The following is a 27,871-nucleotide window of genomic DNA, read 5'->3' on the forward strand; positions in this document are numbered from 1 at the left end:
GCAGGATGGGTCTGGGCCCCTGGGGATGCTTGGAACAGGCGGCACGATAAGGAAATGCATAGATAGGATGCAAAACCCCACTTAGGCTGTGCACGTTGGCCCTGCTCGCCGTGCACCGGGGCTTGTTCTTTCCTGCAGAGCACCCAGCACATGCAGGGGGTGTCAGGGACACCTCAGGGGCTGCTGTCGGAGCAGGGATTGGCGGTGTGCCCCGGGGCACGAATCCCTCCGGGTGACACACACCCACAGCGCATCTCCACAGAGGCCGCGGAGCACACGCAGCCCCTCCACGCACGCACACACGCCTCGGAGCTGCTCCCGCAGGCCTGGGAGAGGACGTGTGGGCCCGAAAGCTGGGCTGCCTTTATTTTCCTCTTGCCTCCTTCCTCCAGCTGGCTCTTCAGGCCACCGGGAGAGAGCCAAAGCCTCTCTCCTCCCACACTTCCAACACATACGCACGGGGAAGGCTCGCTGCAGCGCCGAGCTCTCGTGTAAACGCTAGAAGTTGCTTAGGAGGGTGAAATCCGAGGAAGTGGAGCTCTCCCAGCCGCTCAGCCACCACAGACCCGGGGTCTGGATTGAACCGGGGAAAACCCATCGAGGTGCTGGCGATGGTGGAGTGGAGAAGAGCTGGGGAGGGTGGGAGCCGCTCCCCCCGCTCTGGCCTTTAGCTCTTGTGCTCCGAGATTAGAGAGCCCAGGCCTGGCCGCTCTCCGGGGAGACAGCGGAGACCTTTCATGCCTCTTTGAAGAGCCAAGATAGTGTCGGCCTTGGTGCAAGCCCAGGCTGCAGACAGGCCGGGAGGCGCTGGGGCAGCCGGCTATCTCAGCGTGCTATCACCCTGGTTCCCCCCGCCACCAGCCCCATTCCCACCTCCACCCGCTCCCGGCAGTTCACCATCAGCCACCCTGCTCTCTTTTTCTTTTTTTTTTTTTTCTTACCCCCATACCATCCCTTCACTTTGTCATTCATTTCTGCGGGTCTCCTTATTTATTTACTTATTCGCCTTGCTTATTTATTTCTGGCAAAGAAGAGGCTAACAAGTAGCTGGAAGCACTGGCCAATATTTAACTAAGATGGCTGGCCATCAGGTCCCTTTTGTTTGCTTGCAAATTAATCATCCAGCGCGCAGTCGGCGCCAGGGTAGATTTATCACACACAGAAGGGGGAATGAGGCGGCCGAAGGGAGACAAAGACTGTTCGCACCTTCCCGCTTTTGATCTTAGATTAGTGCAGCCTCCCTTCATAATACGAGTCTCCGGGGGGCTTCGTCGGGGAGGTCACTCGGAACTGGCGGAAGTTTGCACGCCATTAGCCAGACGCTGGAATTGGAAATCATAAGCGGCAAACATTTTATTCTCCTGCGCGGGTGTGTGCGGAGCGCGGCGCAAGGTGCGGGGCAGGCGCGGAGGGTGGCAGCGACTCCGGTTTCTGCCGCGGCGCCGAGGGCGCGCTCCAGCGGGGCGGGCGCGGGGGCCGGGGCGCGGCGGGGCCGGGGGCGGCTGCGCTTGTCCCGCGGGTGCCCGCGGGCACCTCCTGGTCCCCGTGAGAGAGCGGCACCCCGGTTGCGGTAAATTGCAGCAAACTTCTTGAAGCCGCCGGGCGTTTGCTGTGGGCGCTGATAAAGGGAAGGCATAGGCTTAGGGGGTTCCCACCGCGGCGGGGGCCCGAGAACCGGTTCCGAACAGAGGTTGGAAAGACTCGCTCTCTTGGTCGATAACCAGCCGCACAGCGCAGCCGAGCGCTGCGCGGGTAGCCGGGCTTCTGGCTTCGTGAAACACATCAGACTTCCCCCCCCCCCGCCATCTCTTTGAACGCATTACTCCCGCTTCCTTTCCTCCCTCCTCCTCTTTTCACCCCCACCCCCGACTAAAGGGGAGATATTTTGGTGAATGCAAAGCGATCCTAGACGCTGGTTACTACAGGGACTTCACCAAGCTGGCGCCAAGCGCTCTTAACCATGTGCGTCAAAAATGCAATGTTAGAAGAGCTAATCACTTTAGAGGTTCCGCTCCCATCTGCGCGCAGCCAGCGCCGAGCCCCCGCGCTCCCCCGCTCCGCTCCCGGAGGATTATCCTCCCCTCTCTAAAGCAGGGTGGGGGGCGTCAGGAGATTCCCCCCCTCCCTCCCCAGGGCAGGGTAGTGATTCGGCACCTCCCAGCGCTGGGATACCCTGCCTGACACGCGTGGGCGCCCCGTGCCCTGCATGCCCACGGCACGCACAGTCGCAAGCCCCCTCTCGCTGCCCTGCACTGTCACACACCCATACCCACCCCCCCCCCCCCCAAAGGAATAAATCTCCCCAGAAACTTCCCAGGAGGATCCTGCCCGGCTCTTCCCTCTCCGTGGGGTCGGGTCAGACCCACGCGTGACGCCGTCCCCGGGGGGGTGGCTGGCTCCATGGGAGCCCGGGTTAACCCGGAGCTGGGCCCCCCCGCCCGGCGCTGCCCCGGCCCGGGCGCAGGGAAAGCCGCACTTCCCGTCTCCTCCCCGCGCACCTCGTGGAAGAGGAGGGGTGTGGGAGCGTAACCCTGTCGGCGCCGGTGCCAGCCGAGTGGCCTTAATCCGCAACGCCAAAGAAAGAAAGAAAAAAGGAATAATAAATACATAAAAATCCCATTTTCCAACGGCCCCCCCGCTTCCCTCCGCGCACCCGCCGCGATCAGCAGCCGCCGGGGCCGGGGCTGAGCCAGCGGCGGCCGCTGCCCGCCCGCCGCAGCCTCCAGCCGCCCACCACAACAATAATACCGGCGGCCGCGGCCGCTGGAGCAGCCGGAGCCGAGCTCCGAGCGGGGGGAAGAGCCGCAGAGCCACCCCCCGAGCCCCGGAGCTCACCCCCAGATTCGCGGGGGGAAGGGAAGCGCCCGGCTCCCGGCCTGGAGGTGTCGTTTAAAGAAAGCAACTTTGCCGGGGAGGGGAGAAACGGCGCGGGGGCAGCGGCAGGGGGGTGACACCAGCCCGGCGGCTGCGGGGACCCGCGGGGAGGGGGCGGGCGTGCAGCGCGGCGGCCTCCCGGGGTGGCTCCGGGCCGGGGGGGACACAGCGGGTCCGCCACGCGTGGAGCCCCCCCCGCTGCCGGCGCTCGGGAAGATCCTACCGGGGGAGAGCGGCCGGGCAGCGGCCGGGGCGGCGAGAGGCCGGGGCCGGGGGCGAGGCGGCCCCAGCACCCCCCTAGAGGCGGGCGCTGCCGGCCCCTTCCCTCCTCCCTCCCTGCTCCCTCCCCTCTGATCATGTTGACATATTCACACGGCCCGAAGTACTAGTGATGCTTTGCTGCAGCGTTACAGTTTCCGACACCTTCTTTTTATAACTCGGCGCTGTCCCCCTCCACCCGAGCTGTCAGAACCCCGCCTATGGAGCCTCACAATTGGTCCGAAAGCGTCAAAGAGCCAATCAAGGCGGCTCCAGCTCCCCTGTAACCCACAACACATCCCTACGATCGGGTGCACGCAGAGCACAGACTCACAGGGAATTCTCAGAGCCGAGAGGCTCCTTCTCCCTCTCTCTTCTCTCTCTTTCTTTTTTCCTCTCTTTCTCCCTCCCCCCTTTTTCTCCTCCTTTCTCTTTCCCTCTCTCTTTCTCTCTCTCTTTTATGGAGACAACAGTATAATTCTGCCAGATTTTTTTTTTTTTTAAGGCAGAGCGAAAGAGAAAGAGAGGGGGAAAAATAAATTAAAAAAAAAAAAAAAGAGGAGGAGGGTGAAAGAAAGAAGAGATCCTGATGGAAATCAGGACACCCTGACCAGCTCCTGCTTGGGGAGTGAGGAAGGCGAGGCGAAACGAGATTTCCCTACAAGTTTTTGCTGCTGAAGGTTGCTCAGGAGCCTTCCTCGGCCGGCGAGGGGGGGTGGGTTTGTTTGCTTCTCTCTGCTTTCCCTCCTTTCCCAGCCTTTGCTCTGCAGCCTGACCGTACGGAGGAAAGGTGGAGGGGTGGGGGGGAGGGGGAAGAGAGCCAGCCACCCAAAAAGAAAACCCAGCTTCGAGCCGTCACCCTCTGCCACGGAAGAGAAGGGGGATTGGGACTAAGAGAAAAAAAGAAGAAGAAAAAAAGGATTTCGGCTTGTCCAGCCCTTCTGCGGCAACAGGAGCAGACAGCGAACCCGGTGGATTTTTTTTTCTTCCCTTCTTCAGCGTTTCTTTTCCAGCGCAAGGACTTCCACTCAGGAAAAAAACGCAAACAACTAAAAACCAAAACAAAACCTCAGAGACCGAACACGAGAAAAAGCAAGACTAATAATGAACAATCCTGTTAATCCGCTGTCCCGAGGGCTGGGGATGTGCCCCGGCTCGGGAAGTTGTAGGCTGTAGGAGTTCTGCTCTCCCTCATGTACCGTGCTGTTTAGAGCTTGTTCCCCCAACCCTTTTTTTTTTTTTTTTTTTTTTTTTGGTGCTTTATTGCTGTTATTGTTATTATCTTAATTTTTCTTCTTCATGATGTGCTGTTAGAAACCACTCCGGGACTACTCCAGCAGTAGGAAGACCGAGGAGTGGAGTGGATGAATTTACCGATGAGAGATCCAGTGATCCCTGGGACGAGCATGGCTTATCATCCTTTTTTACCGCACCGGGCACCGGACTTTGCCATGAGCGCCGTGCTGGGACATCAGCCTCCCTTCTTCCCGGCTCTGGCTTTGCCTCCCAACGGGGCGGCCGCCCTCTCCCTTCCCGGGGCTCTGGCTAAACCCATCATGGATCAGTTAGTGGGGGCTGCAGAGACTGGTATCCCCTTTTCTTCCCTGGGTCACCAGGCAGCAGCCCATCTGAGGCCTTTAAAAACTCTGGAGCCAGAAGAAGAGGTAGAAGACGATCCGAAAGTGCATCTGGAAGCTAAAGAGCTTTGGGAGCAATTCCATAAAAGAGGCACGGAGATGGTGATTACCAAATCGGGAAGGTAGGTCTGGGTCGGGGGTTCGTGCCTTCCCCCCCCCCTCTCCCCCACCCCTCACTCTCTGCACCCCACCAGAGCAAGGCTCTCTCTCCGGCCGCCTCCTCCGTAAATCTCCTTTCACCTGGAATTATGGAAAGCTTTAGGCAGTGAAGATCCGAGCCCGTCTGGGGCACCACGCTGCCGGGAAAAGCCCAGCCGCGACCCGGCCCTGCTCAGCGTGTGCAGGGGGCGAGAGGGTCCTTTCATGGTTCAGTAGCTTAATGCTTTCTGGAGAAGACTGGGAGCAGGAAGAAAATAATTTGGGGTTGGCAAAGGGGCTGGCCTGGTTTTCAGCCTCGCTACACGCAGTTTTTCTTCCGTAAGAAAGGGGAATGAAGGAAAAACCCTTTGGAGCGGCGTCTGGCTGCTCGTGGGGCAGGAGAGCAGACAGGCTCGGTGTGTCAGGCTGTGCCTCTCTCTGTGCTGGGATCTCGGCTGGGTTTGTGCTGACTGATTATATCTGGAAATGTACAGAAAAGCTGACAAAGTCCCCAGCCGTTCTGCAGCCGCTGCTGGAGTGGCAGGGAAGGGTTTGCAGCTCGGCGCTGCCTGTCCCTGTATTTATGTAACCTTCACGTGGGAATGAATGAACACACACGGCGCGGCCACGCTCGGCATTTCTGCTTTTTATAGGTTTACCCGTCTGAAATCCCTCTCTGTATTCGCTACTCATTGACATCTGGACTCTTTTAAAACTCTACCTATTGCTGTGATGAGATGTAGGGTGAAAACCCCCTTTGCACCCGGGTGTTTTTCTAAGGGGCTCTCTGAGAAACCTCCCAAACTCTCCACATGTGATTTGCCAGGAGCATTACTCGAGGAAGCCACTCCTGAAAAGTCTTCTTAGATGGCCTTCAGCTGCCTTGCTGGAGCTTCGCCTATTTGCAAAGCACCAGTTGCAGGCTACAGGCTCAGGAAAAAAAAATAAATAAATACAAGCCCTAAAAGCAGCAAGGAGGAAAAAAAAATTCCCCTCGCCCATTTTACTGCTTTCCCGAAGCTTTTTCTGTTAATTGTGGTCAAAAGTTTTTGCGTGAAAACCTCGGCCAGTATTAAGAGCCCTTACATGTTGCAAAGTCATGTGTTTCCTTTTAAGTTGAGATTTGCTGAATGCCAACCACTCGATATAATAAACAGCAAATTTGTGGTATCCTGTTGCAGTTTGGAGCCGGACTTGGGAGCGGAGGGGAGCGGGGTTTGCAGGGAGCCCTCGGCACACGGGGGGATCCCCGGGAGGCTGGAGCACGGGGAGAGCCCTGGCAGCCACCCTGTCCTCGCTGGGGGTTTTTTATTCTCCTCTGTAAAGTGCAAAACTCCGCTCTTTACCGGGAGATTGGCTTGTGATAGTTCAGACGATTTATTTTATCGGGGTGCGATCAGCTCCCATTTCTTTGTTTAGCAGGCAAAAAGGAAACTAATGAGAGATCAGAGAGCCCCAAATGGGCCTTTGCTGTTTAGGAATGGCACAGAGAGGTAAGCGCCTGCTGATTTCTAGGGAATGAGTACCTTTCCCATCCAGGGACCATTTTCTCCTGCAACTTTTAAGCTTTTGAGAAACCTTTTCGCTGGGGGCGGGGGGGGCGGGGGGGGAAACACGACCTTTTTGCTGGACACAGACTTACTTTGCTGCTTTAGAGAGCTGAAGTAGTTGCTTGGTAGACGCGCTACCAAAATTCAGAAGCTTATTTAAAGGCTGTAATTAATTTTATTTTATTTTTGTCTTGTCTTTTCTTTCCTCCCCCGCCCTCCCCCTTCTGCCCATAGGAGAATGTTTCCTCCATTTAAAGTGAGATGCACTGGACTGGATAAAAAGGCCAAGTACATTTTATTGATGGATATTGTGGCGGCTGATGATTGTAGGTACAAATTCCATAATTCCCGGTGGATGGTAGCCGGCAAGGCTGACCCTGAAATGCCAAAGAGAATGTACATCCACCCGGACAGCCCGGCCACCGGCGAACAATGGATGTCCAAAGTCGTCACCTTTCACAAGCTGAAGCTCACTAACAACATCTCTGACAAGCACGGATTTGTGAGTGTCTCTTACACCTTCCTTTACCCCCTTTTCCCCTCCCTCGCCACCCGGCCGGAGCAGGAGGTCCCGGCGGGGGGGTCTGCCCGGAGCACGGCGGCTGCTCGGCCGGGCTGGCCCCGCGGCCCCGCTGGCAGCTCCGGCAGGCGGCCGAAATGCGGGGAAAACGGGGCATAAAGACCTCCCCGGGCACCCGGGGACGGGCATCTGTCCGGTTTATAGTAGTCCTTGATTTTTCCTCGTGCTGGGGTCAGGATTAAAGGCTGGAGTTTACTCTGTAACCTCCCCATGCCATGCAGCGTTTACTGTAGGGATACATTCCAGTGCAGCGCAACTCGATATTTCTCAGAGCTGCGGTGACTTTATATATCTATATATATTTTTAATAAAGTCGATCACACTTTCTAAGCGTAGGAAAACGATATGCATATGTGTATAAAGGGCTTAAAGGCCTAAGTACGCAAACGTTTAAATCTATATTAATCTGGATAATGTAAAGCAAGCCAGAGTGAAAATAAACAGGGACCAAAAGCAGAGGTCAAGTTGCCCATTCATGTCTATCCACTCCTTTACATTTACCGGGTGTGCAGAGATAAAAACTTACCCTGAGAGTGAAATCAAACAAACCTGCTGATAAGTGCTCTGTCGATCCTGGCCATTTCTTTCAATTCCTGGGAAAGCCTCTGCCGCGGAGCCGGGGCTTGCTGCTGGTGGCCGCGGCGGGGGGATCTCTAATGTGCCGAAGATTGCATTTGCTGCCTGTGATTTGATTAGACGATGCATTTTTGCCTTTCGCAGAAGGCCTTAAGTGAATTGGGGCACGCAATTAGACCGAGCCGAAGCTCTCGTGGTGGTGTTGCAATTGTAGCTGCTGTTGCATTACTTGGTTTTTTTTAATATTTATTTTTCACTTTGAAATCAAAAGACATTGCTGCCGGAGCCCAAACAGCTTCTCCCCCTCTCCGAGCAGAGCTCTGAAGGGTTGCCCCCCTCTCTCCTCTCCTTCGAGAGGTCCAGCGAGAGCCTAACCCCGGCGAGCTGGAGCTGTCAGTACTTTTGGTTGGATGCTACGAGGCGTGTGCGTGTGTTTGGAGTGTGCTTGGCAGGGAGGAGTGAGGGGAGGAAGGAGAGGGAAGGCAAATTAGGAGGAGAAAGTGCCGATGGCTGGGGGAAATGCTGCTCCTGCTGACCGTCTTCTTTCCCTCCCTCCTGCCCTCTCTGCTGCCGGCCGCTGCCCCCCCAGACCATTTTAAACTCCATGCACAAGTACCAGCCCCGGTTCCACATCGTCCGAGCCAACGACATCCTCAAGCTTCCTTACAGCACGTTCAGGACCTACGTTTTCCCGGAGACTGAATTCATCGCAGTGACCGCATACCAGAATGATAAGGTAAGGAGATTAAGAGAGGATTTGTTTTACGTGTTTTGGCTTTTAAGAGAACTTTTACTCTGCATTGTTCCCTTAAAACTCACGAAGCCCATCCCGCTCTTCTCTCTCTCCCCCTCATCTTTTCCCCCAAAACCTCCTTGATCCGACTTCGGGAAGGCGCTGGGGGAGGGGGTCGAGCACTCTCCTAATACCGACCTCGGGGAGGCAATTAAAAGGAGGGAGGACTGGGGGTGGTGGGGAGAATGTTTAGGGGTTTTCTACCATTTTTTTTCCCCCCGGTATCACTCCCCAGTATGAGGAAAGGGGTGGGGTGGGGTTTGCTGCTCTCGGTGTGGATTTAATCTAAGACGCATCAGGAAAAAAAAAATTAATAAAAGAGACTCGGCTCCGTGTGTCGAAAGACAGAGTGGGGAGAGCAGCAGGGCTGAGATTTTGTAATTCTTCCTGGCCTTTGTGCTGTTTTAGCTCCTTTAACAGCAATTGGCAATAAGGCTGGAGCGAACGTCTGGTTCCTATTATTATTATATTATGATTTTTTTTTTGCATCCTGCAGTGTTTTATTATTTTTTGTGGTGCAGAAATATGCTCTGGTCAGAGAGGGGTATCTCGCTTGAATTTAGCTGGAAGGGCTGAAAGAGCCCGTGTGAGAAAGTTCTGCAGCGCTGCGAACGCTGCCTCTCCGTTGCTGCTGGTTTATTGTCGCTTGCGACGAAGGTGGTATATTTGGGAGAGTGGCAAATGGCGAATTTACGATAATTAAGTCAAGTGGAAGGAAGCGAAGGAGCCAAAAAAGGGGCTTTGATTTTTTTGTTGTCTGTGAATTACAACTTTGCATTCGTGTACGTTGAGCGCAGAGGCTCTGGATGCGCAGCGCCCGCTCGCTGCAGCTCCCCTGTGCCCCTCTCTGCCCCTCACATCCTTTCCCGTTAAGAATTCATGGGGAAAAGGGGGGGGTCCGTACCCTTCTGCCCTCGCGTTCCAAAAAGCCACTTCCCCCTCGGGGCTCGGGCTATTTTCCTCTCTCTCTGCGGCCGGGGCACTTGCAAGGAAACTGAAAGAAAGTGAGTGCACAGAGAGTAGACTTTGCTTTGGGACTTATCAGCAGGGCTGGTCGCCCCGGACTATCAGCTGGGGGCGGCTTGGTTGAAGGACAGAAATGAGCATATTTGTGTGATTGCCATGAAATCGGCTGGAAGCGGCGTGCGGAAGCGGCGGGGAGCCCTCGGCTCGGCGCGGGGGGAGCAGAAGGCACGGCCGGGAGCACCTGGATTAAAAGTCCCGCTGGTTTTAGCAGTGGGGTTTTCCTGCTCTTTCCTGATCCCGTGTGTGCGGCGGCCGGGTGACTCGGGAGCCGAGGCCGGTCCTGCCCGCACTCGGGCGCAGGCGGGGTTTCCTTTTCGGGATCCTCCTCTGCTCCTAAACTGGGGGGTTGCTGTGCTTCCAGCCCGGTCCGAGACCGGCAATGGAGCGGCGGGGAGGCGGCATTCCCGTTCCCACTGCTCACATCCCGTTCCAGCGAGGTGAGCCCCCGCCAGGCTGGGAATTCGGCTCCGTGCATCGTACGCGGGGCACCGGGCACTTGCGGGATGCCCCGCACCCCCCATCCCTCCCCACGGTTGTTCCCTGCCATAACCTGAACCCCGAAGCAACCCAGACCGAAAAACTTCCACACGCACCCCCCCAAAAAAACGACCAGGCTCCTGGCACCCCTGGCGCCCCAACACACACGGAGCATAATGCGATTATATAAAGTATTTTATTATAGCGGGGGGGTGGGTATGATTCCTTTGTGGTTTAATTATGGTATTTAAAGAGTTTTAAGCACAGGCACAACTTGCATGGATCTCATTGCACGGCTCAATTAATTCCGATGTGGTGGCAGTAACACGGGGCTCTTTCATTGCCACCACGGCCCAGGTCGCCGGCCAGCCTGGCGGGGGGGTTGAGGGCGAGCTGCTTCCAAACAGCTCGGGAAGACGTATGGATTCACCCAAAAACCAGGGACCTTTGCCCCCTGCCCTGTCCTGCTCCTGCCGGGGTCCTGCCAGCGCTGGGGGAACTGGGAGGAGTGGGGTTTGCTGTTGTTTTTTAGTACAAAAATGTCCTTATTCTGCCCCAACCCCCTGGCTATTTTTTTTTTTCTCTCCATCCTATAGATCACACAATTAAAAATTGACAACAACCCCTTTGCCAAAGGTTTTCGGGACACCGGGAATGGAAGGAGGGAAAAGAGGTGAGTCTGGCTCGATTCTGTACAGGCGCCTCGTTTGGTTTTCATGTGTTAAGCTCAGAACACGAGCAGAGGTCAAAATCACCTTGCCTCACCTCCAAACCACACCTCCCCCCGCCAAAATCCATAAGGATCTTGGCGTTAATAACGTCAAACGGATTGCATGGGAATTCTTTCCTGCTTTCCACGTTTAGTTTTCACATCGCAGAGGATGACTGGCCAAAGGGAGTGCAGTACATTAAGCAAATATTAGCAGAGAAGAACCTTCCCTTACAAATTCGAGAGGGAATATTACAGTGTAGTTTGGATCTGGGACTGGAGAAGAGAGAGAAGTGAGGGCTGAGCACTGCTTGAATCTCCTCTGGCATTTTCCTGGGGACCGTATGGAAAAGACTAAAATGTGGAGGAGAAACGTATAAATAAACTGTTTGGACAGAGGGATCTCATGAATATGGAAGTAATTAATGATAGAAGATTCTTTATTTTTCCAAAAGCAGCAGGACACAGTTTGTGCCCCAGGTAGGCAGGCAGAACTCGTTATAACGGGACTCAAGATTTTTATTTTTAATATGAGAAGAAAATATAAGGAGAAAAAAGAGAAGGGGACAATATTTTTCCTTTGACGGGAGATATGTCTGTTTTGTTGTGTTACAGGAGACAAGATATTTTAGCCATTTGCACGGGGGGTTAGATAATGAATAAATGAATCAGTTCCTCTGTTTTCAAGCAAACAACAAAATAAAAGGTGGGGGGAATGTCATGTAAACCAAGAGGCCTCTCTGCCTGCCCAACTCTGAGCCCAGCACACACACAAACATGCGCCCGCCAGCTCCTCTTGTCCGTCAGTGTGAAAATAAAGCCAGCGCTGGAGCCACAGGACGGAAATGATTTCTAATTTCTCTAAATATAAATAGATTTTTACTCCGGGTTAATTGTTGGTGAAAAGATTACATAAAGTGCCTAACAAAATAACCACTTCCTAGCAATCTTAGCAACCATTAAGATGGCTCATATCTCTGGAACATCCTTGCCTTTTAAAAGCTAATCTCCAGGGAATGCTTCCCTCTCCCCTCCGCCCCTTGTCTTTAATATCAGCCCTCGCTGAGGAGCTGCTCAGCTTCCAAGAAATCTCCTCTCATTAGCAGCCAAGCCCTGCCTGCCAGAAACGCGCTCTCCTCCTCGAGGGAACCGTGGCTCTTAATTCCCCTGTGCTACTCGTGCCCAAATAGGAACTTCAGGAGGGGCTGGGGAGGAGGAGGGGTCCCGGGGGCGCCGGGGGCCACTCGCCCAGCGGGTTCTGTGCCCGCAGGAAGCAGCTGACCCTGCAGTCCATGCGGGTCTACGACGAGAGGCAGAAGAAGGAGAATCCCACCTCGGACGAGTCGTCCAATGAGCAGACGGCCTTCAAGTGCTTTGCCCAGTCCTCGTGTCCTGCCGTGCCTGCCGTGGGCACCTCCAGCCTCAAAGGTGAGAGCTGCGGCCCCTGGGAGAGCCTGGGTGTCTGCTCTGTGTGGTGACAAATCCTGGCCTGTGCCGCTGCCCTCTGGCACTGGCCTGTCTTCCTTCCTTCCTCCCTTCCCTCTTGCCTTCCTTCCTACCTCTTTCCTTCTCTTCTCATCTCTTTTCTCTCTCTGCTCTCTTCTCTCTCTTCTTTCTCTCTTTAGTTTTTCCTCCCTCTTTTTCCTTCTTTCCATCACTCTTCTTCTTGTTTCCTTTCTTTTTCTCATTCCTTCTCCTCCCTACTCCCCCCTCAGTCTCTCTCTCTGCCTTCCTCACTCTTCCTCTCCTTCTCCCTCTCCCCCCTGGCCTCCCTCTCCCCTTGCTGCACATTCATCCCTCCCCTCCTTGGTTCAGCAAGGAGCCAGCTCCAAGTCAAGGGAGCAAAGACAGACCACGGGGCAAAAGTTCAAAACTGGAGTCACTCCATTAATATTCCTCACTGAATCTGTTATTAGAGGAAGGATCTTTCCCCTGGATACAGTCCCGAACTTTGTTATAGAAAAGTCACCCTGGGTTTCTCCGTGCGGGGTTGGGAGCTGTCTGCAGCCCTCTCGTATGTATTAATCCATCCCGGGGCGGGGGGGCAGGGGGAGGAGGAAACAACCTCTTTTTGTAGTTGCTTTACTCGTTTTTTTGAAGGCCTGCCGAGCTGAGGGGAGGGGAGCTGGGAGGGGACCCGAAAAGCAAACCAGAGCTTCGCACCTGGGGCGCTGAAATTAGGAGTGCAGAGGAATCCAGCGAAGCCGTGCATGTGTTTGGGGAGAAGGGGGCCCAGGGGGTGATGAAGACGGCTGCGGGGTGTCTCTGTGTGCGTTTTCAAAGTTTGCCCGTTGAAAGGGATTGAAACTTTGGAAAACGTCGTAGGAGACACATCCCCAAGGCCCTTCAGCCCTGCCCCGAGGTTGCTGCTGTCCCGTTCCTCCTCTACCCCCGCTGCAGCCGGGAAGGGAGGGGGGTCCCTGGGGGCTCCCGCAGCCCCGGGGGAGCCCCGGGGAGCGGGGCCGTGGCCCCGGGCCCGCCCGGCTGGGGGGTCGCTCCTCCGGGCCGCCGCTTGTTTCGCAGCCAATTTCGCTGCGTTGTGTAAACTCGGGCTGGCTTCGACGGGGTGGGAGGTGGGAGCCGGGGGCTGTAGTTATTTATATAATAATAAAAAAAAGAGAAGCATTTCCACACAAACCTCTGGCCGGCCAGGAAGCGTCTCTGCCCCCTCTCCCAGCCCGGTGGGGATTTCGGGATGTGCAGTGCCGGATCCCAGCCCCGGGCCCCCTTTGTCTTGCAGATCTCTGCCCCAGCGAGGGAGACAGCGATGCAGACAGCAAAGACGATCCCTTGCTAGAAGGCAACGAGTCCGGGCAAAATCAGCACGACCACCGCCGCCACCCCAGCGCCGGCCAGCTCCGCTGCCACCGGCGGGGGACGACCCCCGGGACAAGGGGGGCAGCCCCTCCAAAAGCCACTTCTTCCCTGGGGACTCGGCAGGGAGTCGGAGCCGAGAGAGGACTGAGAAAGCCCCTCCGGACTCCCGGCACAGCCCGGCTGCCATCTCTTCCAGCACCCGGGTGGGAAGCCTGAGCGGCGAGGAACTGAAAAGCCCCCTCAGGGATGGCCCCAAAGTAGATGAGAACCGACTGCTGGGGAAAGAGCCCTTCACCCCCCTGACGGTCCAAACCGATAGCACGGCCCACCTGAGCCAGGGACACTTGCAGAACCTCGGCTTCCCCCCTGCCCTGGCCGGCCAGCAGTTCTTCAACCCGCTGGGGAACGGGCACCCGCTGCTGCTGCACCCCGGGCAGTTCGCCATGGGGGGGGCCTTCTCCGGCATGGCCGCGGGCATGGGGCCCCTCCTCGCCACCGTCTCGGGGGCATCCGCCGGGGTCTCGGGACTGGACAACACGGTCATGGCCACGGCGGCGGCCCAGGGACTCTCGGGAGCATCGGCGGCTGCTTTGCCTTTCCATCTGCAGCAGCACGTCCTGGCTTCACAGGTACTGCGCTCCCCCCGCGCCGCCCCTCCGGGCCGGGGGGCTCTGACCCTGGGGCCGGGGGGCAGCGGGCACCTCCTTTGACTTCCCGCGGTGTCCCCCCCACTGCCCCTCCCAGGGGCCAGTCACAGGGCTTGGCAGAAAGGCGGAGGAGAGAAAGCTCCGGGCGGGGGGTGGCCCAGCGTGAACTCCCTGAGCTCTCCCACCCTCCCCGCTGTCCTCCAGAGCCCTGCACCCGCGGCTGCCACCGGGCAGGACCAGGGCGCAGCCGGCGCTGTGGGGCGCGTCCCAGCCTGCGAAGCGGAGCCGCTGTCGGGGGGAATGTGCCCGGGGCTGCCTGCGGAGCGGGGCTGGGGGCTGGACCTGCGGCTGTGGAGGGCGCTTGCCCCAGCGCAGGGAATCGCCCGGTGAGGGGAGAGCGGGGAGAGACCCCACGGCCATTTGGGCCGGCGGGAGGGGGCCCGTGCGGGGCAGGGCCCGGGCGGGGTGTGCCCCGTTGGCTCCACGTGTTTTGGGCCTCGGCAGCGGGAGGACAGCTCTCGTGCCCGCAGCCCCTCGCTGGCGGGCGCAGGGAGTCCCTGGCGCGGGGGGTGCCGCGCAGCATTCCCCGCGGTGAGCGTGCGGGCCGGTAACCCTTCCTCTCTCTCCTCCCCTCCCGCAGGGCCTGGCCATGTCTCCCTTCGGCAGCCTTTCCCCTACCCCTACACCTACATGGCCCGCGGCGCCGCCCGCCTCCAGCGCCGCCTCCAGCTCGGTGCACCGGCACCCGTCCTGAGCGCCGTGCGGCCGCGGCTCCGCTACAGCCCTACCCGCTGCCCGTGCCCCTCTCGGACGGCAGCAGCCTCCTCACCACCGCCCTCCCGGCCTGGCCGCCGGCTCCGGCGAGGGCAAGGCGGGCGGGCTGAGCGCCAGCCCCGGCTCCGTACCCCTGACTCCCGCCTCGGACCTCACCACCGCTCCTCCACCCTCTCGTCCGGCTCCGTGTCCCTGTCCCCCAAACTGGGCGCGGACAAGGAGGCGGCCACCAGCGAACTGCAAAACATCCAGCGCCTGGTCAGTGGGCTCGACCCCAAGCAGGACAGATCCCGCAGCGGCTCCCCGTAACCCCCCGGCCTCCGGGAGCTCATTTCAAATCAGTCTCGCAGTGCACTTTGTTTGAAAGAAACCACATCCTCCACCCCGCGAGTGTTTTTTTTTTTTTTTTAGCCCCGTCCTTTATTTTGGTTTAATTTTTTCCTTTCCTCTTTCTATATTTTTTTGTCGATATAAAATCCCGCGGCGTTGTGTGCGTGCTTAGCAACCAAAAGGTGGAGCAGGGGGAAAGGGTCGGGGATGGGGGAGCGCTGGGTCGGAGGCTCCTCGCAGGGAGCAGAACTGGCCGGATCGAGGCACCGGTGGGGTTTGGGGCATCCTCCTTTTAGTTTGTTTTTTAACGGTGTAAAAAAAAAAACCAAAACCAAAACACGCTGGAAAAAAAGAAAAGAAAAGAAAAAAAAAGAAAAAAAAAAAAGACCTAAAAGAAAAAATAAAACAAAAAAATCAAACAAACTTATGAATAAAAATTTAGTGAGAGAAGTGATGTTTTTTCTCTCCGAAAGAAAAGTGTGTAAGTAACTTGCATATTGGTTCTTCAACAGTTGTTTCCTGGGCGGGTTGTTAACCACAACCCCCTCAGTCGATATTAAGGGAAGCTGTGTGTTTAAAATACTATTGTGATGTCCGAGAGCCAGTTGCTGGCTTTTTTTTTGCATGTTCCAGAGTAGTCTGCTTTTCTTTTTTTTTTTCTTTTTTTTTTTCTTTTTTTTTTTTTTGGAGGGGGGGTGGTATTTTTTATTTCAGTGGGGTTTTGTTGTTTATTTTTAATGCTCGTTTCAAATCCCAGGGAAAAAATTAATATTAATAATAATAAAAACAAAAATAAGACCTTTGTCCCTCTACCTTAAACATCCTCCCTTGTAGCAACAAAAATAAGTGTAGTTGGAAAGAAAAAAAAGTGAATTTATTTTATCTAAAAATCTCTGTAGCTCGACTGTAGGTTTATCACAGCTTTCCCTCTTTAATTGTATATGCAATAACAAGGTTTAAACATACTGAGAAGAAGAAAAGAGCGGACACTATTATTAAAACAAAGTATTTATGTAATTATTTGATAACTCTTGTAAATACGTGGAATATGAATACTCGAAATTAAACTTTAATTTATTGACATTGTACATATCTCTGTAAATACGACTGCAGCAGTCTTCTTGTTTTTTCCTTCTGTTTTTATTTTTAGTCGTTTTCATTTCAAGTTGGTAATGCCTTTAAACATAGATCCCGACCCAGAGGAGAAATTCCCCCATTTGTGAGGGCTCAGTTTTTAAATCGGAGCTCAGCCCAGGAAAACCTCGTCCTTTTGCCAAGGAGCCGAATCCAAAAGGCAAAGCAGAAAGAAACCAAATTAATCAAAGACCTTAAAAAAAAATCAGAGAAAAAGACAAAGCAGGGTGCCATGGTAGCTTTTAATCCTCGATTTCTTCAGTGTTCGAAATGTCAACAACCACAAAATTATATACTTTAATACACGACAACAGGCTTCTCCAGTGGCTTGAGAGAGAGAAAAAAAAGGTGAAGATTCTAGGGTTTTCTTTACTTTCTATTATTTTTCCCCGTTTCCTCGGTGTGTCAGAAAACAACCCTGCGATGGAGTTTTACTACTGTGCTTATTGTTGTCTTTGTTTGAGTGAGTGCATATTTTCTTGGGTTGAAAGTCAGGTGCTCAGAGCTGGTTCAAAGGAAAAAAAAATGAAGGTCTATTTTGTGTTATATAAATGTTGAGAAGTTCTTGCTATTTTTTTTTTCTGTAATTTTTTTTTTTCCCTTTTAAAAGTCACTGAAGTTTCAATAAATTTTTATTGAAATGTCTTGGGCGTACTGTGAAATGCCTTCACCCCAACCCTCCCCGAAGTGCCTGGGAGGATGGAGGGGTTGAAAGATATATATCCCTCTTCTGCCTTTCTCCTCCACCCCCTTTCCCGCTCCCAATATTAAGATATTTCTCCTGGAAGGAGCTAGTACGAACCAGTCGAGGTGGTGTCATTTGAATTGTTGGGGGGGAAAGACGAGTTTTAAGCGAGCTGTTTAATGTACCTTTTCCGTCTTTATCCCTCTCGCTTTTAAAGTCGATCCAGAGGCTGCTAAAGTCACCTCTTTTAATGGAACAATATTAAGTGGCGTTTGAAAAGTTAATGAGAAAGGCTCAGCTATGCTTTTATCTGTCATAAATTAATAACGCAAAAGTGAAGAATTAGAGAATAGATCGGTTAAATTTTAATGCAGAGCCCTCCTTCAAAGTTTCCAGGTGAAGTGCTCAGGACTTGATGCTGTTGCTGGGCTCGTTTCCCTCTCCTGTCCGGGCAGAGGATTCGGCTTACCCAGTTAGTTATCACCTGGAAATACCCGATTTTTAAAAATTCATTTTTCGCCCTTTCATTGGAATCGCCCCTTCGGCTCGTGATATATCGAGATGAAGCTGGAAAACGGCTGGAACGGGGACAGAGAGCCCGGCTGGATGCCGGCTGGACCAGTGGCCTGGGAGGTCACTGAGAGGAGAGCTGAGGAGAGCTGGCAGCCCCTGCCCGTACCTCTGCCAGCCTATGAGCACATCCTTTAGCAGAACATATATATTTCTTGTTAATGAGATTTTTTTCCCCCCATCCCTTCAACAGTTAGTGGCCCGTATATTGAAAAGTGATTCATCCTCCGCCAGTAATAAATATTATAAGGATGTACTTCCAGCCTGTATCCTGTTTTATGCTCTGCCTGCCCCTCGGCCCGCGGCCCCCGGTTCCTGCGCCAGCGAGATAAAGGGAGATCCAGGGGGTGAAAGTGGCCATAAAGGTTTTTTTCCCCCCCCGATTTTTTTAATTTAAAAATCCCCCCACGAACATCAAACTGTTCCCCTTCGTGGGGATACGGGACCCTTCCCATTTCAGCTTGGGGATGGGGGTTCGGGTTGAATCCACGATGGAAAGGTTTGGGCTGAGCAGGATTTTTTCTCTCCCTCTTCCCCCACCCTCGGATGGCCCAAGGTGACGGCTGCTGGAAATGTCACTTGAGCGGATGCTCCCCTGAGCCGGCCTGGGCGAGGAGGGGCTTTTGGGGATAGAGGTGGCGGCGGGTCTGGCAAAAAAAAATTTTTTTAAAAATCCACCCGAAGAAAGAGGCAGCGGCTGTGCAGCCAGCCCGAAGGCTGCAGCCCCACCAGCCGCTTTCCACACGGGTCCTCCACGCGGGTGGGAGCTGGAGCCGCTCCGGGAGAGGGAATCCGGTCCCGAGAGAAGCAGGTCGGCGGGACAGAGCCCTGGCAGCCCCTGCGGGCGGTACAGCCATCCCTGCCCCGGGGAGCGACTTCGGCCTCTGCTCTGAGCTCCGGCCTTAGCTGCAGCACAAAAACACCTTTCCATGACCCCCACGGTCCCTTCTCTCCCATCCCTTGGGCTTCAGGAATCATGCGGGGACCTCTGCTTTTTCCCTCTCTCAGCTGCCGGTCCCCAAATCGCTCCGAGAGCGGGAGAGCCGCTATGATCTGTGTGTGAGTGGGGAAAGTTTCCTCCTCGGCGAGGAATTCGCTGCTGATGGTCAAGAGGAAAGCCACAGACACCCACCCCCAGACCCCCCTTGCCCATCTCGCTTTCCTGCTGGCCCAGGAGCCCGGTAGTCGCCCCGCAGGCCAGGCGGGCACCGGCAGCCCCGGGGCGCCGCAACCCCCGAGCTCACGAGTTATTCTTTTTAAGCTGAGGGTGCAGCCTGATTGCTTTAAAGCCCCCTTTTGCACGGGCCTAATGCTGACCTCCCCCTCGCCATGCCCTTGCAAGAAATCCGTGTACCGCAGGTGTAACTCTGACTTGCAAATGGCTTTATCTCCTGTGTATCTTATTTGTATATAGTAACGTTAATGAGTAACTCTTGTGGCGCTTGTGGATGGAGGTAAACAGCGAGCAATCTCTGTGGATTATCCTGTCTATTACTCACCTGGCGCCTGTCTTGATATCCTCAATGGTTTTATGGCTGATGCAGGCGACCCGGCGCTGGGTGGGGGTGGCCGGCGGCGGGGGGGCTCCGGCGGGGCGCCGGCGCCACCTCTCGGGCGGCCTGAGCAGCGCCCGGAGACCCCCGAAGGGACCCACGGCCCGCGGGAGGGGGCACCGAACCCGCCGAGGGGGAACCGGGGGCGCGCTGGGGTGAGCCAGCACCCCGCACCCCGCACCCCGCACCCCGGCCGAGCTCCCCGCAGGCTCTCCCTGGAGCCGAGCCGGGTTTTACCCACGGGAGTTTTAGCCCCGAGTCCAAAGTCTCTGGGAAAGCGGGGCCGCGGCCGCCCCGCCGGGATGGAGGGGAAAGAAGCTCGAAACGCTCCCCGGAGCCGCAGCGCCCCGGGGGCAGCGCGACACCGACACCCCGGCGGGACGGGCACTCGGCGTCGCCGGCGCGCTCAGCCCACGCTCCGCTATTAGTTAATTATTGATTGATTACAAGTGAAAATTTATGAGCCTCTCTCTTCCCCCCCCCCCGCCCCCCCCTCCCCGCAGCCTCCCGGCCCCTCGCACGCACACACGCTCCTGCCCTCTGCAAACACTCCGGGGGAGGCGGGAGGCGTGTTGTTGTTTTTGGCCTTGACAGCTTCCAGGAATATGAAATATTTAAGCCCTTCGGTCGATCTCCCGTACCCTGGACGCCTTTTTTTTTTTTTTTTTTTTTTTTTCCTTCCCCCCCTTTCATGTCCCGGCTCGGAGGCTCCCGCGGCGGCCGAGCCCCCTCCCCGCACACAGCCGGCGTGCGGGCTCGGAGCACGCCAGGCCTCGCAGATCAAAGGGACCTCTCCGGCCTCCGCACAAGGGAAGAGAGGGAAAAAAAAAAAAAAAAAGAAAAAAAAAAGTTGATTTCTTTAACGATTGTTCGTAAAAGTCTTGGAAGCAGGGACCATCCCGCCTCCTCCCTCGCCTCGGGCTGCAGGATTGCACCGGGAAACGATTTTGGGAAGGTAGAAAGAGGGTTTGGGAGAAGGGAAGAGAAAGGAAAAAGGGGGAAAAATTAAAAATATAGAGGAGTTGCTCGAAATTTAGCAGCTGCGTGTCTGCAGGAGCGCACCCGCCGTCCCGGGTGGGAGCCCCAGCCGCAGCCCCCGGCGGGCAGAGGGGTCGGGGCCACTCTCGGACGTGCGCTGGCCAAAATGGGGCGAACGCCAAGCCCCTGAGTGTGCCCGTGGGTGTGCGGGGGGCACTCCCCCAATTTCTGCCGGCAAACCCGGGCCGAGGGGCGCTGCCAGAGGGTGACCGGAGCGCGCTGCTCCACGCGCGGCCCTGGCCAGGGCTGAGAGACGGACGGACGGACGGAGGGATGGCTGGACGGACGCAGCGGTTGCTGGCTGTCTCGGGAGGGTAAATGGGCTGATGAGGCGATTGCCTCGAGGCTCTGGCACGGCGGAGGCGAGCAGCAGCCGTGGCAGCGTGCGGGGACCGCCCCGCTGCCCCCCCGGTCCCTGTCACCCGGCCGGGAGCGACAGCCGGCCGGGCGGATCCGCGCTGGAGGCGCCGGGACGGCGGGGTTGGAATCATCTGATGGGGGAAACGGGGCGGGAGAAACCTCCCTCCTTCGGCACCTCCAGCCGCGCCTCGCTGAGAAACCCCCGGCCACGGGGGCACGGGGGCAACCCCGAGCCCTCATCCCACTTGCCCACTGTCCAAGCACATTCCGGGCGAGTAAAGAGACCCCCAGCAGGAGATTCCAACCTGTGGAGCTGGGGGTTCGCATCACCTTATTGCCCCGACCCGCCGAGCCCTCCCGCAGCCCGACCCGCCGCGCAGCCGTCTCCCTTTGCACCTGAAGTTTTTGGTTGCGGGTGGGGAGAGAAAACCAGCGGTTCCCAGGGAACCAGCTCCGGAGGGTCATTCCTGGGGGTGCCTTGGGGTTTTTCTTGCTGGCATTTTTGTTTTGGTGTTTTGATTTTTTTTTTCCAGCCAGCCCCAAACTTCCCACGTGCTTCTCCCCAAACCCCGCATTATTAGGGAACAATTAAGGCGTGTAAAAACACGGCGAGGCGAAGCCCTTTAGCTGGAAGTGGTCTTTCAAGGCGCTATTGGAGCTCCTGGCCCCATCCCCTCGCCCCGACGCGGGGGCTGCTGCGGGCAGGATGAGCTCCGAGGCCGGGCCGGGGCTCCGGAGCTTCTGCGGGGCTCTGGAGCTGCGCTTTCCTCATCTGCCACCGCTCCTTCGTGGAAGCTCAACCCGCAGCCGTCTCGCATGCACCACCTTTGGGTTTTCCCTTTTCTAATCCATCTGTTTTTCTTTCTTTCTTTCTTTGGTTTCTTGCTCTTCAATGATTGGATTATTCTAGAGTAAATACTTAATTATTATTATTACATTTTCAAAACGCTCTCAGCCGAAACAGAGTTCGACCTTTAGCCCAGGTAACCGCGGCCATAATTCCTGCTGAATTTCACCTTGGTTTCACCAAACTCGGCTTTCCCTCACTCTCCCACATAATGACCTTCCCGGAGAAGGCACTGAAATAAAAACCAAACCAGCACCGAGCGGGCTGGGCTGTGCGGAGCCGACCCGACCGCACGGACACTCCGACCCCCTCCCCTCCCGGGGCAGCCCCCCTCTGCCTCCGGCTTCTCTCCTTTCCGAGGTCCTTTCAAGCTTTATTTCCTTTCAAGCCGCCCAAGCGCCCCTGACAAAATAAAGTTATCAAGGAAATAAGCTCGGGAGAAAAAGCCAGTGGTGCTTTTCCCCCCGGAGCTGCTCCTTCCAGGGAAGGTACGAGCGGAGCGGCTCCGGGGTGGGGGAGCCGGCCGAGGATGGGGACGCGGGGTCCGGCTTGGGGCCTCCCACCGGCTGGACAGACGGGTCAGTGGAACAAGGAGGTTTTCTTGGGGCAGGAGGAGGCGGCAGGGAGGGAGCTGGAGGGATTTCTCCAAGCTTTCGTGCAGTCCCGTTTCAGGTCCCTCTGCAGGAAAGGGGTCCCCGCCGCCGCAGCCCCGCCGCCACCGCGCTGCCCGACGCGCTCCCTTGGGAATGTGTCACCGCGATCTTCCGGCAGGATCCTGTCCCTTCTGCCGTGAAACTGCTCCCAGGAGTTCTCGCGTTTATTTTTCACAGGTTTCTTGAAAATGCGTTTTCCCCGCTTTCCCTCGCTGTCCGGTCGTGGCCTTCGCCGTGGATTTTCGAGGGGTGCTTTTTAACTCCTCCGTTCTTCCGAGTCCCTTTTCAGCCGGTTTTCATTTCTCCCGCCTCCGATCTCAAAAGCAAGCAGGAAAAAAGCCCCTCAAACCTAAAATACAAATATAAACCAGGTCAGGAGGCTCCCCCGCTTTGCTTGCTGGAGCGGGAGGGGGTAGGGGCTACCCCTAGGAAAAGTGAAAAGCTCGATTTAATGGGCGGTCATTGCTAAATCTCACCTTAGGGCCAAAACGACTCGCGACCCATTGCCCTCCTTACGATGTATTTATTTGTCTCAGTGGCACCAGCCGTCAGTCATTAGTGGGGGGGTTAACCCGAGAGCCGCCCCACGGTGGTGGCGGTGGTCTTGCGGCTTTTTTGGTTTGTTTTAAATATGGTTTCTCAACAGGAGCCTTTCCAGAAGAGGAGGAAGAACCTGTCCCGGGAGGGCTCCTTGGCGAAACACGGGGAGAACACGCGTAGGAGCGGAGCGAGCCACGACCTCTCCAAAAACTGTTTTGGTCTGAGCAAGCGAGGTTTGGTTCGCACTCCGAAGGGTTCGCTCCCAGGAAAAGCGGCGCTTGGGCCAGCAGGGACATTACTCCATGGATAACAACATTTTCCAGTACTAACAATAATGGAGGGGCAAACCAGCCCGGGAGCCCGAGCTCAGCAGCAGCCGCCCGAGCCCTGGGGCAGCCAGGCGGGCGTCGCCGGCCCCGGCACCGGGAGTGCAGCGGGCAGCAGCTCCGGACACCCGCCCGGCTGTGCTCGCTGCGCGCAGGTCTGTGCTTACGGCCGCGCCAGGAGCTCCAGAGCCGCTCGGTAGCTGGATGTCACTTTATGTACAGCTGTCTCTGCACATGATACGTCGAAAGCGCTACGACGTTTTCGATGCATTTCAAATATTTATGTAGTTCAAGTACGTGTGTGCGTGTCGTTATGTAAAGTTGATGCAAAGAAATGTGACTGTGAGCGCATTTTTTTCACTCCACACAAGACGTGTGCGGTGTCCCCGCTGCCCGCACACATCCCCTCCGGCCCAGGCTTTCCCAGGTTTAGTCCCGCCTGGCCGAGCACAGCCCGGCTGGGACCCGGAGGCTCTAACCGATGGATTTGGGATCTATGGCTCGATTAGTTTAGCGATACTTTCTCTATCGTGTTCTGGGTAAATTCATCTCCGCCAACGGCAGCTCGCTGAGCGGTCCCAGGCTCCCCGTCCCCCCCGGGACAGCTTTGGGGTCCGTGACCATCGCCCTTCAAGGAGAGGGAAACGTGGGAGTCTCCCCGGTGCTCCCCCGTTCGCACCGCTTTCGCAGCCGGCTCTGGTTTGCTGCCTCTGCCGAGTATTTAACCAGGGTAGGGACGAGAGAGGAACCATACATTTCATCCTCCCTTTCCCCCCAGATCGCCATCCCGCGGCTCCAAACTTCTGCTGTCAGGAGGGTGGACCGACGGTGCGGGAGTGCTTGGCCTGGCCGGCTCCGGGCAGGGAGGGAGGAAGAGAGGGATGGATGGATGGATGGATGGATGGATGGATGGATGGATGGATGGGTGACGGGGTTGGGGTGGGGCGGGGGGAGCTCCATCCTCGTGCCGCAGCTCATTTCGTCCTGAAATCGGGAAATAACGAAATTCGGGAAGCATGAACCCACGGCAGCAGGCAAGACCTGGGTGCCCGGTGCCAGCAGCCCGCAGGAGCAGGACAGGGGGCTCCTCGCTGCTGGGGGTGTCCCCCGCGGCCGGGAGCGCTGAAGCCGCGGCCGCTCTCGGGGCCGTCCCCGCGGCCGGGGCCGCTCCCGGGGCCGGGACTTCTCTCTCCCGGGGCCCGGTGTCTCCGTCAGCCGCTCCTGGAGTGCCACCTGGTGGGAGCACCCCGGCACCACGGGCAGGGCTCGGCGCCAGGGGTCCCGCAGCTCCCCGGGAAGCGTTTCCCCAAGGCTGGCAGGGGCAGCAGGGCAGGAGCGGGGTGAGGGGTGTCCTGGGGATCCCCAAGAGCCTGGGCACGAGGAGTGAAGAGGATGCAAGCAGCAGGACCCAAAAGGAAAAATCCAAATTGAAAGTGTTTCTTCTTCAGAGGCAGAGAAAGAAGAGGCTCTCGTGGAATCCTGTGAGCCCCCTCCCTCTGTTCACCTGTAAGCGGGGAGGGGACAGAGAGCAGGAGGGCAAGGCTGCCTCCAGCACTGACAGGATGGCTCCTGGCGCTTTCCACGCGCTCCAAATGAGAGCCCTCGTGCCGGGCACTCAGAGGGAAGCAGCTTTGGGCCTGGCATTTTTGCAGGAAACCTCCCAGAGCTCTCCAGGTGCGTGTGTGGCTGCACTCCGAGGGCAGGCGGGGGTTTATAAACCGAGCTGAGCTGTTGCCCTCCTGGCCGTGCCATGGGCTCGTCTGGGGGCGCAGGGGTCTCCTTGCTTTGTCTCCTGGGGTTTCTGCTGCCCTCCCTCACATATCCACGTCCTGAACTATTTTGCTGCTGTGGTTTTGTCTTTGCTTGCTGCCTGCTCACTCACAGACAGATCCAAGTGCGAGCAAGCACAAAGCCAGTGTGTTTATGTTTTGGTTCATAGCTTTATTCATACTCCTCCTACTTGCCTTACCCTTTTTACTCTCTCTAACACACAAATTCTCCTTCACAAGCACTTTGTCTTATTATATCCTTATTATAGCTCTGATTTCTGTCTCCTGCCTCGTTACAAACCCGTTCTGCACCAGAAACAGCCATTTCACACGAAACACTTCACCCTGGGCCAGAGATTAACTGGCTTTGGTGAAACTGGGGGGCACAAAAATGTGAGAACAAGGATGTAAAAGCAGGAAGACATGCATCAAACTTCAGGGTAAACAATGGGAATGATATTGATTGCCTTTTAATGTGCAGTGGGCACACAATGGGGAAGAAAGCCTTCCCAGAGCAAAAAAAATAAGACACTTGCCCCACTTTAGAAGCTTGGAGCAGACAGTGCAACTTTGGGATTAACTCAGAGGGGACCTTATCCCAGGGCTTCTGCAGGCAAGTGGCTTTCCAGGTCTAGCACAGCTTCCAAATAAAGTGCTGTCCTACTTTCTGGCTGTGTCTAAAGAGTGATGAGAAATGCCCATTGTCTCTGCCCAGGCTGGTGCGTGCTCTCATTAAGGCTCTGAATTGTGTGTGTGCATGTCAGCGTCAGAGCTGTTTGGAAGGCAGGGACGGGCAGGGTTTTTGTGGGAGGTAATTCCTGGGTTCCAGTGGTCTGAGAAGTTTCTGAAGGAGTTTTGAACTCTTGGAGGCTCAGTGCTTCCAGGAGTGGTAGGAAGGGTAGGATGGTGGCCCTGCATCACAAATGTTTAAGGAAGCTGCGTGAGCAGAGTTCGGGGGGAGCCAGCACGGCAGGGGCAGAGCCCTCGCTGGGAGCAGCAGGAGTCATGGGAGGTGTAGCCAAGTAACCCCACTTTGCCCCTCGGGTGTCGGGTTCTGATCCGAACTGACAGGGGTTAGGAGACCTGGAAAATGGCCCTCCCTGCCTCCCCTTAATGAGCTACCTCAAGTCCAAATCGCTTCATATTCAGCGAGGGTGGTGCAACAAGAAAAAGTGTCAGGAAACATGAAGGCACAGCTGTTCTTTCCACTTGGGTAGCTGCGATGGGTTTGAATAATGGATATTCTGTTCAGCTCCTTCAAGGGGAACTTGGAATCTCTAGCTCTTCACTGAGGAGACACGCTGATTTATCATTTATTTATTGGATTATAACCCTGTTTTACGGGTAATCAATCGCTGCTTTTTCGGCTTCCTCTTAAATCACATCACCCCGGTGCAATCAGGGGGTGAGGCCACTCCAAGCACACCGAGTTTTCCCCTGGAAACTGTATTTCCATCGGATTTGGAGGTGTTAATGCGGGCAGCTGATGGGGGAAATAACAGGCAGGGGCTGATTTGGCCACGTCCTCTGGGGCTGGGGAGCACTCTCGTGGCCCTGAGGACACACTGGTGGAGGGTGATGTTTTCTAAACTGCTTTGCAGTTTGGGCACCCTGGTGTTCGCACTGAAATGAGCTGTGACAGAAACAACACCCATTTTGGGGCCAAATCCTATTTCTCACAGAAAAATGGGGGGGGGGGGCGATGCACGGTCTGTTAGACAAGAGTTTGAAGGTTGCCAGATGTTCTTTGCACTTCACTTGTACATGCCCCCAGATGCTTCCCCACCCTTGAGCGGGACCCAACACATCTCTGGTGATGGGTTCATACAAATTTTAGCACCAGGACCCTGCACAGCAGCATGGGGACCTCTGTGAGGGGACTCACTGCCTGCCTGGAGCGGGGCTTCCCCTCCCTCTGTGCCCACGTGCAAGCAATCCCCGTCAGGAGCAACAAGAGCTGTGGCCAATAAGAGATAATTAAGGTGTGAATTTGCTGCACGGAAGAAGAGGACCTTGAGTCTTTATAGGTTCGATTCAGGCAAAAAAAAAAAAAAAAGGTTACTTTTAGAAGGTTGTGGTGTTGAAGGAGCTGTGAGAGGCTGTTGGGAGAGCACTTGTGATGGGGAGCTCTGGAATCCTTCTGGAGGTAGGAAACTGTGCAAGGAGCGAGGGGGACGTGGTGTAGGCACAGGAGGGAAATGGTTGCTGTGTGAATTCCTGGCACCCCTCAAGAGCTGTGAGGGGGGTGTTTCCCTGGAGGAAGTTGTGCTGTGTTAGATGTGTCTTCCCTGTGACTCAAAAGGGCTCCAGGGTCTTGGAACTTCTGGTTTGTTCTTCCTTAGGGACTGGTGGGATGAGCAGAGACAGCAGCAATGTGATTTACATGGAGCTGAAGGGTGGGGGAGAAGGCAGCTGCTGTGTGCAGATCTGAAACCCGAGTGTGTGAAAGGACTCCAGAGGTTCCCTGTGGGGCTGCTTCTCCTCCCTGGTCCTTCAGCTGATGCTGGGCCTGCTGCCCTCCATCCATGGCTGCAACTTCCAGTCAGGCAGAGCATTAAATCTCTGGGGTTTTCCATGGAGCCTGTGCAGATATTGAGCTGGTTTTAATCTTTGCTGAGGCTCTTCCAGACTCACCCTTGCTTGTCTGTGGGATTTAAGCTGGACCTAAGCAAGCCCAACCTGGTTTTGAGTCCCTAGGTGCCAATGTGTCCCCACAGAGAGCGTGTAGCCAAACTGCACCTCCAAGCAGCTGGGAAATGGTTTGGGTTATGCGTGGGGTCCTGTCCCATCAGTGTCTGTGCTCTTTGATTTTTGGAGTTCCTTGGCTGGAGAACAAAGGCAGTGCCCTGGGTTTGGGGAGGATGTTGAAACACGGGGACGAGTGTGGCAAAGATTCTGCTCTGGAATCAGGAGCGTAGCTGGAAGGGAAGGAACTCGACAAACGAGTGAAATGCTGCCTCTGGCTGGCCTGGCAGCCTTTTATCATCCTGCATTCACCTGCCAGCCTGGCTGGGCTGTTCGACACCTGCTTTCTTATGTGAGAAGTCCCCAAACTCCCCACAGTGGTTTTTCTTTTTAAAGGACCTCAGTCAGCTGCAGCATCAATGTGTAATTTTCTACTCTTGGCAAGGCACACCCCAGTGAACCTGGGAGAGCCATCTGCTGATAACAGCTGTCCTTTAGGGCTCTGGGTGCTCTGGCGGAGGAACC

General features: G+C 55.8%; 1 protein-coding gene and 1 long non-coding RNA gene across 2 annotated transcripts; both read left to right on the top strand.

The window, feature by feature from the left end:
• Positions 1 to 3,300: 3,300 nt before the first annotated feature.
• TBX3 (T-box transcription factor 3) lies at positions 3,301 to 15,511 on the top strand. The gene is given in 14 exon segments (XM_039561103.1): positions 3,301 to 3,847; positions 4,446 to 4,891; positions 6,692 to 6,959; positions 8,203 to 8,349; positions 10,506 to 10,582; positions 11,889 to 12,046; positions 13,359 to 13,429; positions 13,431 to 13,487; positions 13,489 to 14,064; positions 14,723 to 14,828; positions 14,831 to 14,860; positions 14,863 to 14,922; positions 14,925 to 15,011; positions 15,014 to 15,511. Coding segments are annotated over 13 exon segments (2,184 nt in total). The 5' UTR covers positions 3,301 to 3,847; positions 4,446 to 4,496; the 3' UTR covers positions 15,166 to 15,511.
• Positions 15,512 to 19,999: 4,488 nt separating this feature from the next.
• LOC109951020 lies at positions 20,000 to 23,232 on the top strand. Its single transcript, XR_002273536.2, has 2 exons — positions 20,000 to 22,203; positions 22,673 to 23,232. It is a non-coding gene; the product is annotated as an uncharacterized LOC109951020 (long non-coding RNA).
• The last annotated feature ends 4,639 nt before the right edge of the window (positions 23,233 to 27,871 follow it).

Source organism: Corvus cornix, chromosome 15 (genome assembly GCF_000738735.6).
Source record: "Corvus cornix cornix isolate S_Up_H32 chromosome 15, ASM73873v5, whole genome shotgun sequence".
NCBI classification, from domain to species: Eukaryota; Metazoa; Chordata; class Aves; order Passeriformes; family Corvidae; genus Corvus; species Corvus cornix.